The sequence below is a fragment of the Lottia gigantea genome (genome assembly GCF_000327385.1).
Source record: "Lottia gigantea unplaced genomic scaffold LOTGIsca_13, whole genome shotgun sequence".
Lineage (NCBI taxonomy): Eukaryota > Metazoa > Mollusca > Gastropoda > Lottiidae > Lottia > Lottia gigantea.
This window is the reverse complement of record NW_008707425.1, coordinates 40979-55631: the sequence shown is the minus strand read 5'-3', so window position 1 is coordinate 55631 and position 14653 is coordinate 40979. Positions and strand designations below refer to the sequence as shown.

Genomic DNA, 14653 nt, shown 5'->3' with positions numbered 1-14653 from the left:
GCAAGATGGCGAAACTAACTCTTGAGGCGGTACAAATAGGATAATATTTTGAGATGATAATATCGATCTAAAAATATGTAACAAACTAGAATCAATATTACGTTTTTTGTGATGTCTATAATCTAGAATGTGTTTAGACTACACTAATGTACAATCCCGAGTTCATAGATTTCTTTCGTTAACGCAAGAAAAAACGCAAGAAAAACACCAATGTCTGCTGATAATGTTCGATCGGTCAAAGTGTGTGGTTAAAAGTAGGGTGTGTTCCGATTATCCGGGTATATTGATCTGTATAATGGTAAAAACCGATACAAATTGTGAAAATCGAGATTTTAGTTTATAAACAAATAAAGCTTCTTTACGACATATTTCACTTTTAATTTTGAATTAAAAATATTAATTTTCGTGATATTTCCAGTAATTTTGAATTAAGAACTTTAATTTTCACCAAGGTGATAATTATTTTCACTTGGGTGAAAATTAAAGTTTTTAATTCAAAATAACTTTTCACCTAGTAAAAATTATTTTCACCAATTAAAAAAAAGTTTTTGATTCAAAATAAAAAGTGGAAAATGTCGTATGTGAGCCACCGTACTTGCACAAACTATTGTAAATTGTTGTTTGCCAGCATGTTTTTGTATTTATTTTGTATTAGTCTCACTTGTGGAAAGGACACTTGGAGAACTCAAGCACTGATAGTTTGAAGCCTACATTTTAATCTCGAGCTAAAGAATTAGACATTTGGAAATGTTAACATAGAAAGGTGAAAGTACAATTGATTGTAACTTATCTGACTTTTTGTTTACTTAAAACATCGAAGTTTTAAAAGTGTGATTGTTTGCAATTCGTAATCCTCCGATGTATTAGACACACAATGGATGAAAATGTGTTTATTGGGAGAGAGATTGTGTAGAGCTTTGTCTGACTTTACATCAAGAGTAGCTGGTACAGAGTTAAATGTACTTCAACGAAAGCTCAAGTCCAAGGGAAGCTTAATTCGTTGAGATCATTTCACTTGACAACTTAACCCACCCGGCTGCTTACTTTCTTGAGTTCACTGGAGAGCTTAATTTATTGGAAGGCTTCATTTGGCGTAATTCACCACAGATCAAAAATGATTTTCAATGTGTTATTTCTGGTGTATTCTTCTCTGACAAATTTATGTGCACAAAATACTGTTCTTTCGAAATCGTATATTCTTTACAAACAAGACATACTAATCCCGAGACATTATCAGCAAATAATACAAAACGCAAAACTTCGATGTAGCATGCTTTGTTTCACCAACATTTCTTGTGTTGGTTTTGGATACCACGAACAACGACTTGAGTGTTTTCTCTATGATATGTTTCCTGTTGAATGTCAAGGTGTAGTCAATGATATCGGTATGGAAATATATGTTCCTTCAGAAGAAGGTAAGTACTAGAAGGTATAGGGAACCCATTTGTCGTTCAAGACCAAACAAATAGAATCACAGTCCATTTGTAATGTACACGGAGACCACAATGGCTTTGTTATTTAGATGCTTACTTGATACCCGAAGGTTCAGGAATTGATCCCGTCAAAGGCAGAGATAGTACATTCGGATTTTCAACTTGGTCTCCCCGTTAGTGATGTAAAAAAGTTCAGTCGCTGGGATTTGACCAACAACCGTTGCCTTGCATTCAAGCCAAGGACGGACTATACTAGTTTGATCGAATTACTTGACTTAAATGTTTGTCGTCGTATAATTGCACAGTTCCTCACTAACATGTGTTTCACCAAATCGATCGGCAAATTTCAGAAACAGTTCGAGACTATGCTATTGTCAGCGCCAGAACAAGTAATGCAATGTTGCTTGATAATAATTATGAAAGTTTAAACCAGTGAACACCGATTCTCATATTTTTGTATTCCAGATAAAACGAATGTGGCCATTGGAAAACCATCAGTCATGAGCACTTTTCACAGTTTACCGTATCTACCATGTAATTGTGTGGATGGAAATACAGCCAACGACCGACTTACAGTATGCCATACACAAAAGTTAAACCCGAATTGGTTTTGTGTTGATTTAGAAAATATATATAATTTCAAGCAGATCACGATTTTCAATAGACAGGATGGGGGTAGGTAGAATTAACGTCAGTATTTTTTTATGTTGCGAGTTGGATGTAACTGACATAAAAAACAGGAAATTAAAACTCGTGAACAGTATAAGGTTGGTTGTGGGAAATGTCTATTCCATTCTTTTTGCGAAATTAATACATAGATGAAATATATATATTTGTTATTGAAATTGCATGGCACCAGCGAATAGAACTAAGGTTTATACGCCCACATGAAATTTTGGCATTACCCATGTCGTCGGTCCGTCCATCCGCAATTGCAATTTCTCGTAAATACTCTAGAATGCACAATTCTGCACGAATTTTGATGAAACTTGGTATGATTGTTTGTTATCACCCAAGGATGAACCCTATTGAAAATCAGATTAATCGAAAAATATTTAGTATGAGTTATTGCCCTTGGTCTTGAAAATGTGATCAATTTTTAGCTCGTAAACAATCTAGAAGGCACAATTCTTGATGGATTTTGACAAAACGTGGTGTGGGAGTTTGTTATTACCCAAGGATGAACCCTATTGAAAAGCAGAAAAATATTTAGTATGATTTATTGCCCGTCAAAACTTTGTAATATTATTCAGTATAGCCCCAAAAAGTGTATGACTGAAGGTCGAATATTTCGGTGATTGATACGGTACTGCCAAATATTCTTATTTAAAATCAAAGCTGCCAGTGGGCGTATAATACCAAATTTTGACGGGCAAATCGTGGCAACTAATCGGTGCATTTAGCGCATGTACTAAATACAGTGATTGATCGGATTCAACGAGAGGCAAGTAGATTGATCATACTGCTGATGGCATGGTCAATTACAACGGTGTCTGTCTGTGGGTGGTTTTCTTTTAACATCTTCGTATCACGTGCGTAATTCATGAAAGGAGTATGCATTGCGAATGTTATTCAAGTACCTTTTTTAACTGAGACGCCCCCTTTGAAAGTTCATTGTGTGAAGGTAATTTTATCGATATCAGGATCAATAGAAAATATACCTACATGTCTAAGACGTGATTGTTATTCTCTTATTATCAGGTTGAATGTATCGACCAAATTGATTCAATTATGCAGAATTGATCAACATTGTTTTTCTGTTTTCGTCAAGGTTGACTTCACTTACAATTCATAAACTTGAAAATCATTATATAGCGGTTGTCCGATCTTTATAATCAGAATGTGCTAATTATACCTTTTCACAGTGATCACACCTCCTCATAATATTTAAGGATAGCTTGCTAGACAAGGTGATATTACGATATCAGCATCCGCTGGAAGCGAACATTAACTTGTCATATACCTACCACCTACCGACAAGGTGATACATCCATTGGCAGCTTTGCTTGTAAGTAAGAACTTTGGAAGTACAGTAATATGAAATAATTAACTCTTTTTTTTTAATTTTCTATAGGACTATACTTGAAACCTTAATATTCATGTTAATTCATAATTTCAAATCTGTCATAAATTGTGTCCTCTTAAGTTTTCCAACAGGACAGTAACACATTTTGAAATAATCATAAAATACTTTTGACAGGGTTTTGTTCTTAATTTCTATAAAATACTTCAGTTTTTACAATTTTTACGAGCTATAAATTGAAGCCATTCTATGGTGATGACCAATTTCATCAGGTTTCGTCAAAATCCATTATGTATTTGTGGATGGAGGACGGACATGGGTGACGCCAATAAACGACGTGTGCGTACATCAAAAAAAAATCGTGGATGACAATGAGGATCATCACAATCTGAAACGGTTGCGAGCTGAATGGGATTTTATCAACACGAGCAATCAGGAATCCCAACTCAATGACATTTGACTCGTTCAGACTTATATAGATACACATATCATTTAATTCCCTTCTTACATTCGGATCATTGGTAACTGTTGTATTTATGACTTTTATTATACTTTCAGGTAGTATAAATCGAATTGTCAACTTTCAAATTCGACTCAGTTCAGTAGGAGCATGTGACGAAAGCACATTCAGCTCTACACCACTCTGCCACCAAGATCCAAACCCAACTGGTCTGGTAGTTTACAACATAACAACATGTAGCGGCGCAGTTGCCTTTTCGTCGAGATATATTTTTATTAGTAATAGTAATGGACAATTTCTAACCTTTAGTGAAATCAAAGTTCACGCTCTTTAGTCAGATAGCAAAAAGGAAATATTTCGCCCTTCGAGTAATAATAGATTGATCATTGATAGATTTTAAATAAACATCATTATATTAAATTCGTCCTGTAAAGGAATTGTAAATTCTTTTTAATATTTTGTGTATTGGGGACACTGATAACACCAATTTGCACCATTCCAATTTTCAGTCAAATCAGTGACAGAAATAGAGTGTATTATATAGTTTATGTACAATATATCGCCATTAATAATCAAATTCTGATAGAAGATAAATATAATTCCTACAGTTGTTAAATATACTTATAATATATTTAATAAAAGTCTGAAATAAATAACTGAATAAAAAATTAACAAATGTTATAGATTTAATATTAAAAAGCACTTGTAAGTATTAGAAGAATACTTACAATTTAATGATACTTACAATTATATAAATAACTTACTCTAATTCCCAGAAAATGTTATTAAAAACAATTACTAGATCCACAATATATCAATATTCTTTTTAAAATGAATCAGTCTAATAACTGCAAACTGCTTTCTGGCTAAAAACCATAAACAAATTAACTAGGAAACTAGCCAAACTGCCGCCTATATAATGAAAACTACTTTAATCTTACTCATGATGAGTACTTAACTACATCCAGCAGACGACAAAATGACAGTCATCAAAACATACACCAACTGAGCAACTGAAGTATAAAAAGATAATATGGAAACAATATATACTTAATCTAACCAAATCAAACCAACGACTACCATTCGACTACCAATCAACAAGAAATACCATGATCAGAACGAGTTTGGAAGAATGAAGGAGATCGAGTAACTCACGCCACACCATCCAGGGCCGAGTTTCACCGCCATGTCATTCGACCCGACCAGATCTAACGAGGAATCAACAACCAAACCAACAACACAGAATCATCCAATTTGAACCAATCCGACTACCAACTACTACGACTACCAACAACTACCTAGTTTGCGATATCAGCGAACGTTAACTTGTCATCTACCAACCAACCAACCACAATATATACTATATACATTCTTATGCTATATAACCCACCTTCTGTTTGACCACAATGTTGCCTAAGTCGCATTTTGCCTAATATCTTTGTATGAATTGAAATATAAACCTCAAAATAGTTCTGAGATTGTCTTTGGGTTGATGAAAATGCCATTCAAAAAAGAATTATTTAAAATTTAATTATACAGAGGGGAATTTTCAGTCCGAAATGTGGGTAATTTTCACCCAGAATTTCTAATAGGGAAGTGTGTTTATTTCAAATGGAAATTTGTTAAAACTTTTATTTCCATGGACCCATACGCATTCTTAGACAAATGGCATGCAATATACAATCATATTTTGAATATTTGTGACATAAATTAAATAAATTTAATTTAGAACTCAATATGGCCAGAGAGTACATTATTATGGTAAGCGATTACCTCGACTTCAGACCGAAGTAACGTGAAATTATCCCCCTTTGACCACATCCAAGAATGAAGCACCTTGCTAAATAAAACACACCCACACCTACTCCAATACCCTTTTAGTATCCGATTTGGATCGTATCAGTTTGCAGTTTGTTCCTTAATAACCGGTAGCAATTTATTGTTTATAATACTGGTTATATATACGAATAAAACAATATATGCTATCGGTGCTTAAAGAACATGAGGACCCTCTAACATCTTTTTATATAAAATTTATCATAGAAGGTCGCGGGAACAAGAGAAATAAACTTTGTTAACTTGGCATATCATAATAAACACATTCCGCTCGCAATTTATTTTTGCATTTGTTGGTACCGAGACACAATTCGTTAAATGACTATCACATATTAACCACATTTTTATCGGTGGAATTTCTATTGCTATTGATTGACCACAATAAAAGTTTCTAGAGTCTACAGTACACTAATCGGAAATTATTAATATTTATAAGTAGACATTAGACCACAATTGCTAGCTATTAGACCTATTCACTTCACACATTCGTGGTTAAGTCTAATTGTGCGACAGTTGTACTCACTTTATCAACTCCAAGGAACAATACAGCAAAATTATTTTCAGAAGTCGAAAGCCCTAACATCCGTCATGAGTCGACCCAATATTGTGCTGAAGGAGCATTATAATTATTTCTGTAATGTTTGCGATCATAGACAATGTTAATGCATAAATATAACATTTGAAGTCCCGGTTTGTTAAGCAAGTGTTGCATAATATATGAGTGCACGAGATCCGGTTATCGGTTTCGTTTGATATTGGATAGCAACAAAGCGAGAGAAGGTTGAAGTTATGTGATTGTTTATTTGTATTATAATGTTGTTATTGACTTGAAAGCATTCATTTGATAACAATAAGAAATAGCCCCAAAAAGATGAAATCAATTCGAAATCACATAAAATTTCTGATATTAAAATATCAGGTCTATATCTTTCAAGTAAGAGCAAGGCTGCTCCAATTTACAAGCACGTGAAAACATTGATCTATTTTTAGTATGACTTGTATTTGTTCAATTTGCCGACGACCAAATTCTTGGGTTTTTTTTTCATAATGACAAAAATGACTTGAACAGTGTTTACATTAGCAATGCAAATGGATTTTTAAAATTTTAAAATTTTTTTGGAAAAGTGATGGTGTCAGCAGAAATTTTCATTGAAAAATCTAATAAAAAAATTATTGCCCATGACGATGTAAAAATGCATAAGAATTTTTTCAATAGAGACTACAGTATACAATTTTTATTTGGTTTCAATGAAATATTTTGTGATCATTTATTTTGACGTTTGAACTTGATGATTTTCGATGAACGGTTTTTGAGGTATTGCCCTTGACTTAGGAAAAGTGTTTTTTTGCCCTTGATTAGAGCTGTGGAATTACTCAGCATAAATAATTGGCATACATATATATAATTGAATTCAAACTAATCAAATTTCTTCAATATGAGAAGATTCGTACTTTAGTCACTAAAGACTGTTTTATCGTTTCTGACAGCTGCCAGTGGGCGTATGTTACCTTGCCTTGCAAGCTATCTTTTTTTTACTGTGGAAGAATTATAGATAATGATAAAGAAGAATAGTTATAGACAATGATAAAGAAGAATAGTTATAAATAATAATAAAGAAGAATAGTTATAGATAATGATAAAGATGAATAGTTATAGATAATGATAAAGAAGAATAGTTATAGACATTGATAAAGAAGAATAGTTATAAATGATAATAAAGATGAATAGTTATAGACATTGATAAAGATGAATAGTCATATATCCATTGACATTAGCACCATGCGACAAAGTGAAAGATAATGAAAGGTAAGCGAGTTTTGTTCTAAACTAATGAGCCACGAGGCGCTTTGTTTCTTCTTTGGACAGAAGATGAATAAGATAATATTGTCATATTGACTGACACAAGATACACCTACAATTTGTAAAGAACTTCTTAAAATATATTTCATGGTTTTTAAATGCTTAAGACAGTTTTAGTTTTCAAATGCTTAATGGTTAGTAATATATTGCAATAGTTTTCAATTAATTAATGTTTTGTAACAGACCGTTTTAGTTTCAAATGCTTAAAGTTTAGTACAAGACTGTTTGAATTTTTGAATGCTTAGTACATGTGAGATATTTCATAATATTTCATGTTGTAACCGATAAGGAGATTTAGGTGTCAGTGATTCACGTTATTAATTTTTTAGAGAAATACTTGTGGTTATACACGTACATAGTTTTCGTAAGATACCAATAAATAGGATAAGAACAAATTGGGATATTGTACTTTTAGTGTATTTTGTGAAAATTTGAGTTGGTTTCTGTCTTTTCAACTCTGTTGCTTTTCACACGAGCTTTGTAGTTGGGAAGCATGATTTCTATTCGAGAAGTATTGCAAATTTTATTACGATTTGTCGGCGGTTAATGCAGTTGTGAAGTGGTGTAGACCTTTCTGACAATCATACATTTGGGTAATGTTCCTACGTTGCTTAGAATATTACTATTTTCAGGCTTGTAGCTTGGTTACTTTTCCTGCAAAAAATTTATTTGTGTTTGAGGACTTCTTGTGGACCACTGTGCAGACTGCAAATAGTTAGTTTTCAAACTTACTGATTTTAATTCGGTTTCTTGAGTTTTTTGATGTCCTTGGGGTCTAATTAGCAGGAAAAAAGCAAAACATGAGTCAAATTGGTGAATTTGGCAAAATTGCATATTGGCCATATTTGACTATAAGGTCAATATGCATGAAAATGGTGAAAATTATTTTCGGTTCTATGGCAAATATTTGAGTTCTGTTTTTTTCCACATGCGCAGATAGTCCATGTGGATATTGTCTGCAAATTTCAGCCTTGTAGCTTGGCAACTTTTCCTGCAAAAGAATTATTTGTGTATGAGCACTTCTTAAACCACAAACGTCAGGCGGAGAGTGGGAATGATGAAAGAAAATCCTTACAATAGATAACTTCTATAAAATTCCTTAAACACAAACTGTAAAACATGAATGATTGATTAGTACAACTAGAAATCACTCGAAATTGAAAGTGCCCCCCTTCCCTTAACTCCCCCATAAATGGCTCTCATAAAACATAACTCTTTTTTTTTTATAGGACTGTAGGCCACATCACGTGAACGTTCTCGTGTATTGAACAAATACAGTTTTTTAAAAGATAAGTCATTTAATTCATTTAGTCAATTAAATTTTTGCAAAGTTAATTAAATTCATTTCCAACTGTCTAGATGAAAGATACGAGCTCTTGTTAATTCATTATTATGACGTTAAACTTAAATTCATATTATATTTCGATTGACAGTGATATGGTTGGTGGTGAAGGCTTTATTGTGGTTTTGAAAGAAATCCTGAGTCAGGAAAGTCATGAAAACCTACATTACAATAGGCAAGTTATGTTATGATCAATGTTTCTGAAATTTAACTATGTTCCCCTGTCAATGACTTGAATGGAAAGAGCGTCTAGTCGATCGGTTGAATCCCCATATGATGCAAGGCTTTGTACAACCCCGTTCCCTATTTGAGAATGTAAATCTAAAAATCGATGGTACTGTCATCGCAAAAGTGCAGTATTGAAAAATATATTTTATTTTATTTCATTTTTGTGGTGATATGGAATGGATGTTTGAAACTGTATGTTTTAAGGAAATCATTTCTACTGAATGTCACAGTTTTACAGAAGGAAAGCCAACTACACACATATCTATACTTTCGAGGTACTTCCAAAAGCATTTGTCTTTGAATGTTTTTTTCTTCGACAGTCCCTATCTAATGACTTAAACCAATCATAGCATGTCCCATGGAACCCGTTTTTTGATACATATTACAAAACACCGATGTTGAGAAGTTCATTCAGTATTACCATTAAAATATATATCATTATTTCATTTTTGCGGTGATATGGAATGAATGTCTGAAACTGTATGTTGTAAAGAAATTATGTCTACTGAATGCCACAGTTTTACAGAAGGTAAGCCAACTACACACATATCTATACTTTTGAACAACAAAAAGAAAAAGATTTGTCTTTGAATGGGCGTATATAGCCGTCGCCTCTGTCTGTCTGCCTGCCTGCCTGCCCGTTTGCCTGACAGTCTGAGAGCTGGTTTCTTGATGGATTTTGACGAAACTTGGTGTGAGTGTATATAATCACCCAAGGATGAACCCCATCGAAAATCAGACGAATCGAAACTTAATTACTATGAGTTATTGCCCTTGTTATTGAATTGTTTGTGGATACGAGAGAGAGCTGGTGTCTTGATGGGTTTTGACGAAACTTGGTGTTAGTGTTGGTAATCACCCAAGGGTGAACCCTATTGAAAATCAGACGAATCGAAAAATATTTGCTATGAGTTATTGCCCTTGTTCTTGAATTGTTTGTGGACACAATAGAGAGCTGGTATCGAAAAATATTTACAATGAGTTATTGTCCTTGTTCTTGAATTGTTTGTGGACACGATAGAGAGCTGGTTTCTTGATGGATTTTGACAAAACTTGGTGTGAGTGTTTGTAATCACCCAAGGATGAACCTTAATGAAAACCAGACGAATCGAAAACTATTTACTATGAGTTATTGTCCTTGTTCTTTAATTGTTTGTGGACACGATAGAAGGCTGGTTTCTTGGTGGATTTTGACGAAACTTGGTTTGGGTGTTTGTAATCACCAAAGGATGAACCCTATTGAAATTCAGCGAAATTGAATAATATTCACTATGAGTTATTACCGTTGAATGAAAATTTCCACAGTGATAATTAGTTGAATGCATAGAGTTAGCCTGTGTAATCACTCAGGGATGAACCCTATTGAAAATCGGAGGCCTAACTATTTCTCTACTCACAATTTTTTTCATAGCTGGACTTAAGCCACACCCACTGTTTTCTCAACCAATGAAAATTTAATAGTGATCATTAGGTGTATGCATAGAGTTAGTAGCCTGAATGTGATTTTATTGATGATATTGTGGTCTGAAAACGTTAAGTATGTAATTTGAGTAACTTCAAAAGAAAATGGAGGCCTTTAAAATAATGCATATACCATAATAAACAACCAATTATTAATTATGATGTATTGTTATTTTTTTTATAAAAAATATTCTTTTTGGAAATATTTTATTATATACCATCAATATATTGACAAATGTTGTATCTAATGGGCTACTTGCCTCTATATATATATATATATATATACACATCTGCCACAAATATATAACTGTCTTATCACAAAGATTTGCTATTTGCTGCCACACAAAAGATTCAATTCTATATGGATTAAATGAAACTTGACATGTTAAATTAATCCCACTTGAATAAAAAAAGTTGTAAACAAAACCCATGAAATATGAAAATTTCACTATCAGAAACATTCATTTACTGATAACTCTTGTCAACCTCCCGGACAAATTAGCTGACATTACAAATGTGGGCGTTTTACGATGGCATAGCTATTTTTGATACATATTATAACAAAAGCTGCATTGGAATTTACTAATTTGTAGGCGTATACATAAATGAATGTTTTTACACGAAGGACTATATTGTCCTGCAAAGCTGCAATGGCATTAGCTGCTATTTTGAGGTATATATTTTTGGCCATCACATGACAAGATAGGCCTTCGTACACAAGTATTCCGCCTCTATACTTCCGTCTTACACGACGCATACTAGCTCTACATTCTACGATTTTGACAGATTTTTATTTGTACCCACATTATTATTTATCTATATGGGTGTATATGAAATGTGTTACCTCTCGACATGTAAAACACTTATGATTTTGTTACTTATGATTTTGTAGATGATAGTTAAAAAGAATAGTTATAGATAATAGTTAAGAAGTGTAGTTATAGATAATAGTTAAGAAGAATAGTTATAGATAATAGTTAAGAAGTAGTAATAGATACTGGTGACGAAGAATAGTTATGAATAATGGTTAAGAAGAATAGTTATAGTTAATGGTTTACAAGAATAGTTATAGATAATGATTAAGATGACTAATTATAAATAATGGTTAAGACGAATAGTTATAAACAACGATAAAGAAGAGTTGTTGTAGATAATGGTTAAGTTATAGATGGTAAGCGATTTTGGTTTAGACTAATGAAGCGTTTTTTTCTGGTTTGCAGGTTAAGGTGGAACAGAAGATGAAAAATATATCTCATATTATACTGACTTTATCTGATACAAAACACAAACATATGTACATAGTTGTCTCATAGTTTTTAAATGGTTCATGGTTGATGGTTATTACCAGACTTTTATTCTCATTGTAAATATTTCTCATTATTTCATATTGAAAGGCCTTGATGAAATGTCAGATGCAGGTCTAATAGATTAGGTTTGTGGAAATTTGTTGTGATTTTCGTCTTACATGAGCATTGTTTTCTTATGGTTCATTCGCTTTTAGACGATATTGGTGAATTAAATTTTTGGTTGGATTATAAGTGTTGAATATCTAGGTATATAGCTATAATAGCTATAATATTGTGTTACTTTGTATACATCTGGCAGATGTCTTTTGGCTTACATGTTAGTTGTTTACGGAGTTTTAAAGATTCCAATTTTGGATCGAGGAAACTATCCCACATTTTTAATTGATTGGCAATTGAACATTTTCTAATATGTGTTAATATTGTAGCATTTCAAGATCAGATATTGCTATTAAGTATTTCTATGGTCCTCTATACACGAATGAAAACATTCAAAATACCGAGTCTACCTAGAAGAGACGTTTAATTAAGTAAACAAGTAGCTAATTTTTGTTTTCCGGCAGGCTAAATAATCATTGCAACTGTGTAATATTCAATATCGCTTTCATTTAAATTACAACATCAGTTATATGCAATCAACCCCCATATCTAAAAACTAACTGAGGATTGTGTATCGGAAAATCATGCCGACAGCATCAGACTAGCTCGGATATGAATCAATTATGCGAAGTTAATACCGCACGAAAACCTAATGATTGACGTTATCATTATTTGTATTTGTCATAAAAGACTATTATTGATCACATTTAGTTAATTTTGCACCGAATTCTAATTTCTTCATTCTATGAATCCTGTCTGAAATTTTAATACTTGAGTCGGTTTAATTTCTTATGTGTCTGTATGAATTGTACACTTGTGGTTATTGACAACCTAATTTACTACAGCGTGTCATAATGTTATACATTGTAGTGACCCTGTTTCTTTTAAAGAGACACTAACTTATATGGGTATATTAAAAATCAAGAGAATCAAGCTTATAAGATTTACAATTTCAAAACTGTTATTTGAAAATATTGAAATTATTAATGATCAATATTAATTTATAGAAAAATTTATAAAAATCATTAAGTAACCAATAGATAGATAGATAGGTAGATACTGAAATAACTCAACAAAAAAAAAAGGGAGAAAAAAAAAACACGTTCTCAAGTATCCCTTTAAATCAAACAATTTTATGATCTAAATATTTAAATAAACATTAACTATGAAAACTGATATTATTTATCCATTTTACAGGGCAGAAACAGAAAGTTGTCATAGGCCATATTTGCCTGTATGGCCAATATGCATTGAAAATGTAAAAAATTATTTTCTGTTCTATGGCAGATATTTGAGTTCTGTTTTTTCTGACATGTGCAGATAGTCCATGTGAAGATTGGTGCAAAATTTCAGCATTGTAGCTTTGTAAGTTTTCACGCAAAAAATTTATTTGTCTTTGAGCACTTCTTGTGCACCAATATGCAGACTGCATATAGCTAGTTTGAAAACTTACAGATTTTGATTTGTTTTCTTGTGTTTTTTGAACTGCTTGGGGTCTAATTAGTAGGAAAAGATCCAAACTTGAGCCAAAAGTTTGTATTTGAGAAAGTTGTCTATAGGCCATATTTGCCTGTATGGCCAATATGCATTGAAAATGTAAAAAATTATTTTCTGTTCTATGGCAGATATTTGAGTTCTGTTTTTTCTGACATGTGCAGATAGTCCATGTGAAGATTGGTGCAAAATTTCAGCATTGTAGCTTTGTAAGTTTTCACGCAAAAAATTTATTTGTCTTTGAGCACTTCTTGTGCACCAATATGCAGACTGCATATAGCTAGTTTGAAAACTTACAGATTTTGATTTGTTTTCTTGTGTTTTTTGAACTGCTTGGGGTCTAATTAGTAGGAAAAGATCCAAACTTGAGCCAAAAGTTTGTATTTGAGAAAGTTGTCTATAGGCCATATTTGCCTGTATGGCCAATATGCATTGAAAATGTAAAAAATTATTTTCTGTTCTATGGCAGATATTTGAGTTCTGTTTTTTCTGACATGTGCAGATAGTCCATGTGAAGATTGGTGCAAAATTTCAGCATTGTAGCTTTGTACGTTTTGACGCAAAAAATTTATTTGTCTTTGAGCACTTCTTGTGCACCAATATGCAGAATGCATATAGCTAGTTTGAAAACTTACAGATTTTGATTTGTTTTCTTGTGTTTTTTGAACTGCTTGGGGTCCAATTAGTAGGAAAAGATCAAAACTTGAGCCAAAAGTTTGTATTTGAGAAAGTTGTCTATAGGCCATATTTTCCTGTATGGCCAATATGCATTGAAAATGTCAAAAATTATTTTTTGTTCTATGGCAGATATTTGAGTTCTGTTTTTTCTGACATGTGCAGATAGTCCATGTGAAGATTGGTGCAAAATTTCAGCATTGTAGCTTTGTAAGTTTTCACGCAAAAAATTTATTTGTCTTTGAGCACTTCTTGTGCACCAATATGCAGACTGCATATAGCCAGTTTGAAAACTTACAGATTTTGATTTGATTTCTTGTGTTTTTTGAACTCCTTGGGGTCTAATTAGTAGGAAAAGATCAAAACTTGAGCCAAAAGTTTGTATTTGAGAAAGTTGTCCATAGGCCATATTTGCCTGTATGGCCAATATGCATTGA

At 32.6% G+C, this 14653-nt stretch overlaps 2 protein-coding genes across 2 annotated transcripts in view; both read left to right on the top strand.

Moving 5' to 3' along the window:
* Positions 1-1270: 1270 nt before the first annotated feature.
* LOTGIDRAFT_157068 (hypothetical protein) lies at positions 1271-4250 on the top strand (the record flags this gene model as incomplete). Its single annotated transcript, XM_009048848.1, has 3 exons — positions 1271-1415; positions 1899-2108; positions 4015-4250. The coding sequence occupies 3 exons, from the start codon at positions 1271-1273 to the stop codon at positions 4248-4250; spliced, it is 591 nt and encodes a 196-aa protein (XP_009047096.1).
* A 7044-nt stretch (positions 4251-11294) lies between these two features.
* Positions 11295-14653, top strand: part of LOTGIDRAFT_157067 (hypothetical protein) — a gene marked incomplete at both ends in the record, with an annotated part of 14106 nt that continues 10747 nt past the window's right edge. Inside the window, one exon of the mRNA XM_009048847.1 lies at positions 11295-11317. Within this exon, the coding sequence (XP_009047095.1) occupies positions 11295-11317 (23 nt within the window). The remainder of the gene's footprint in view (positions 11318-14653) is intronic.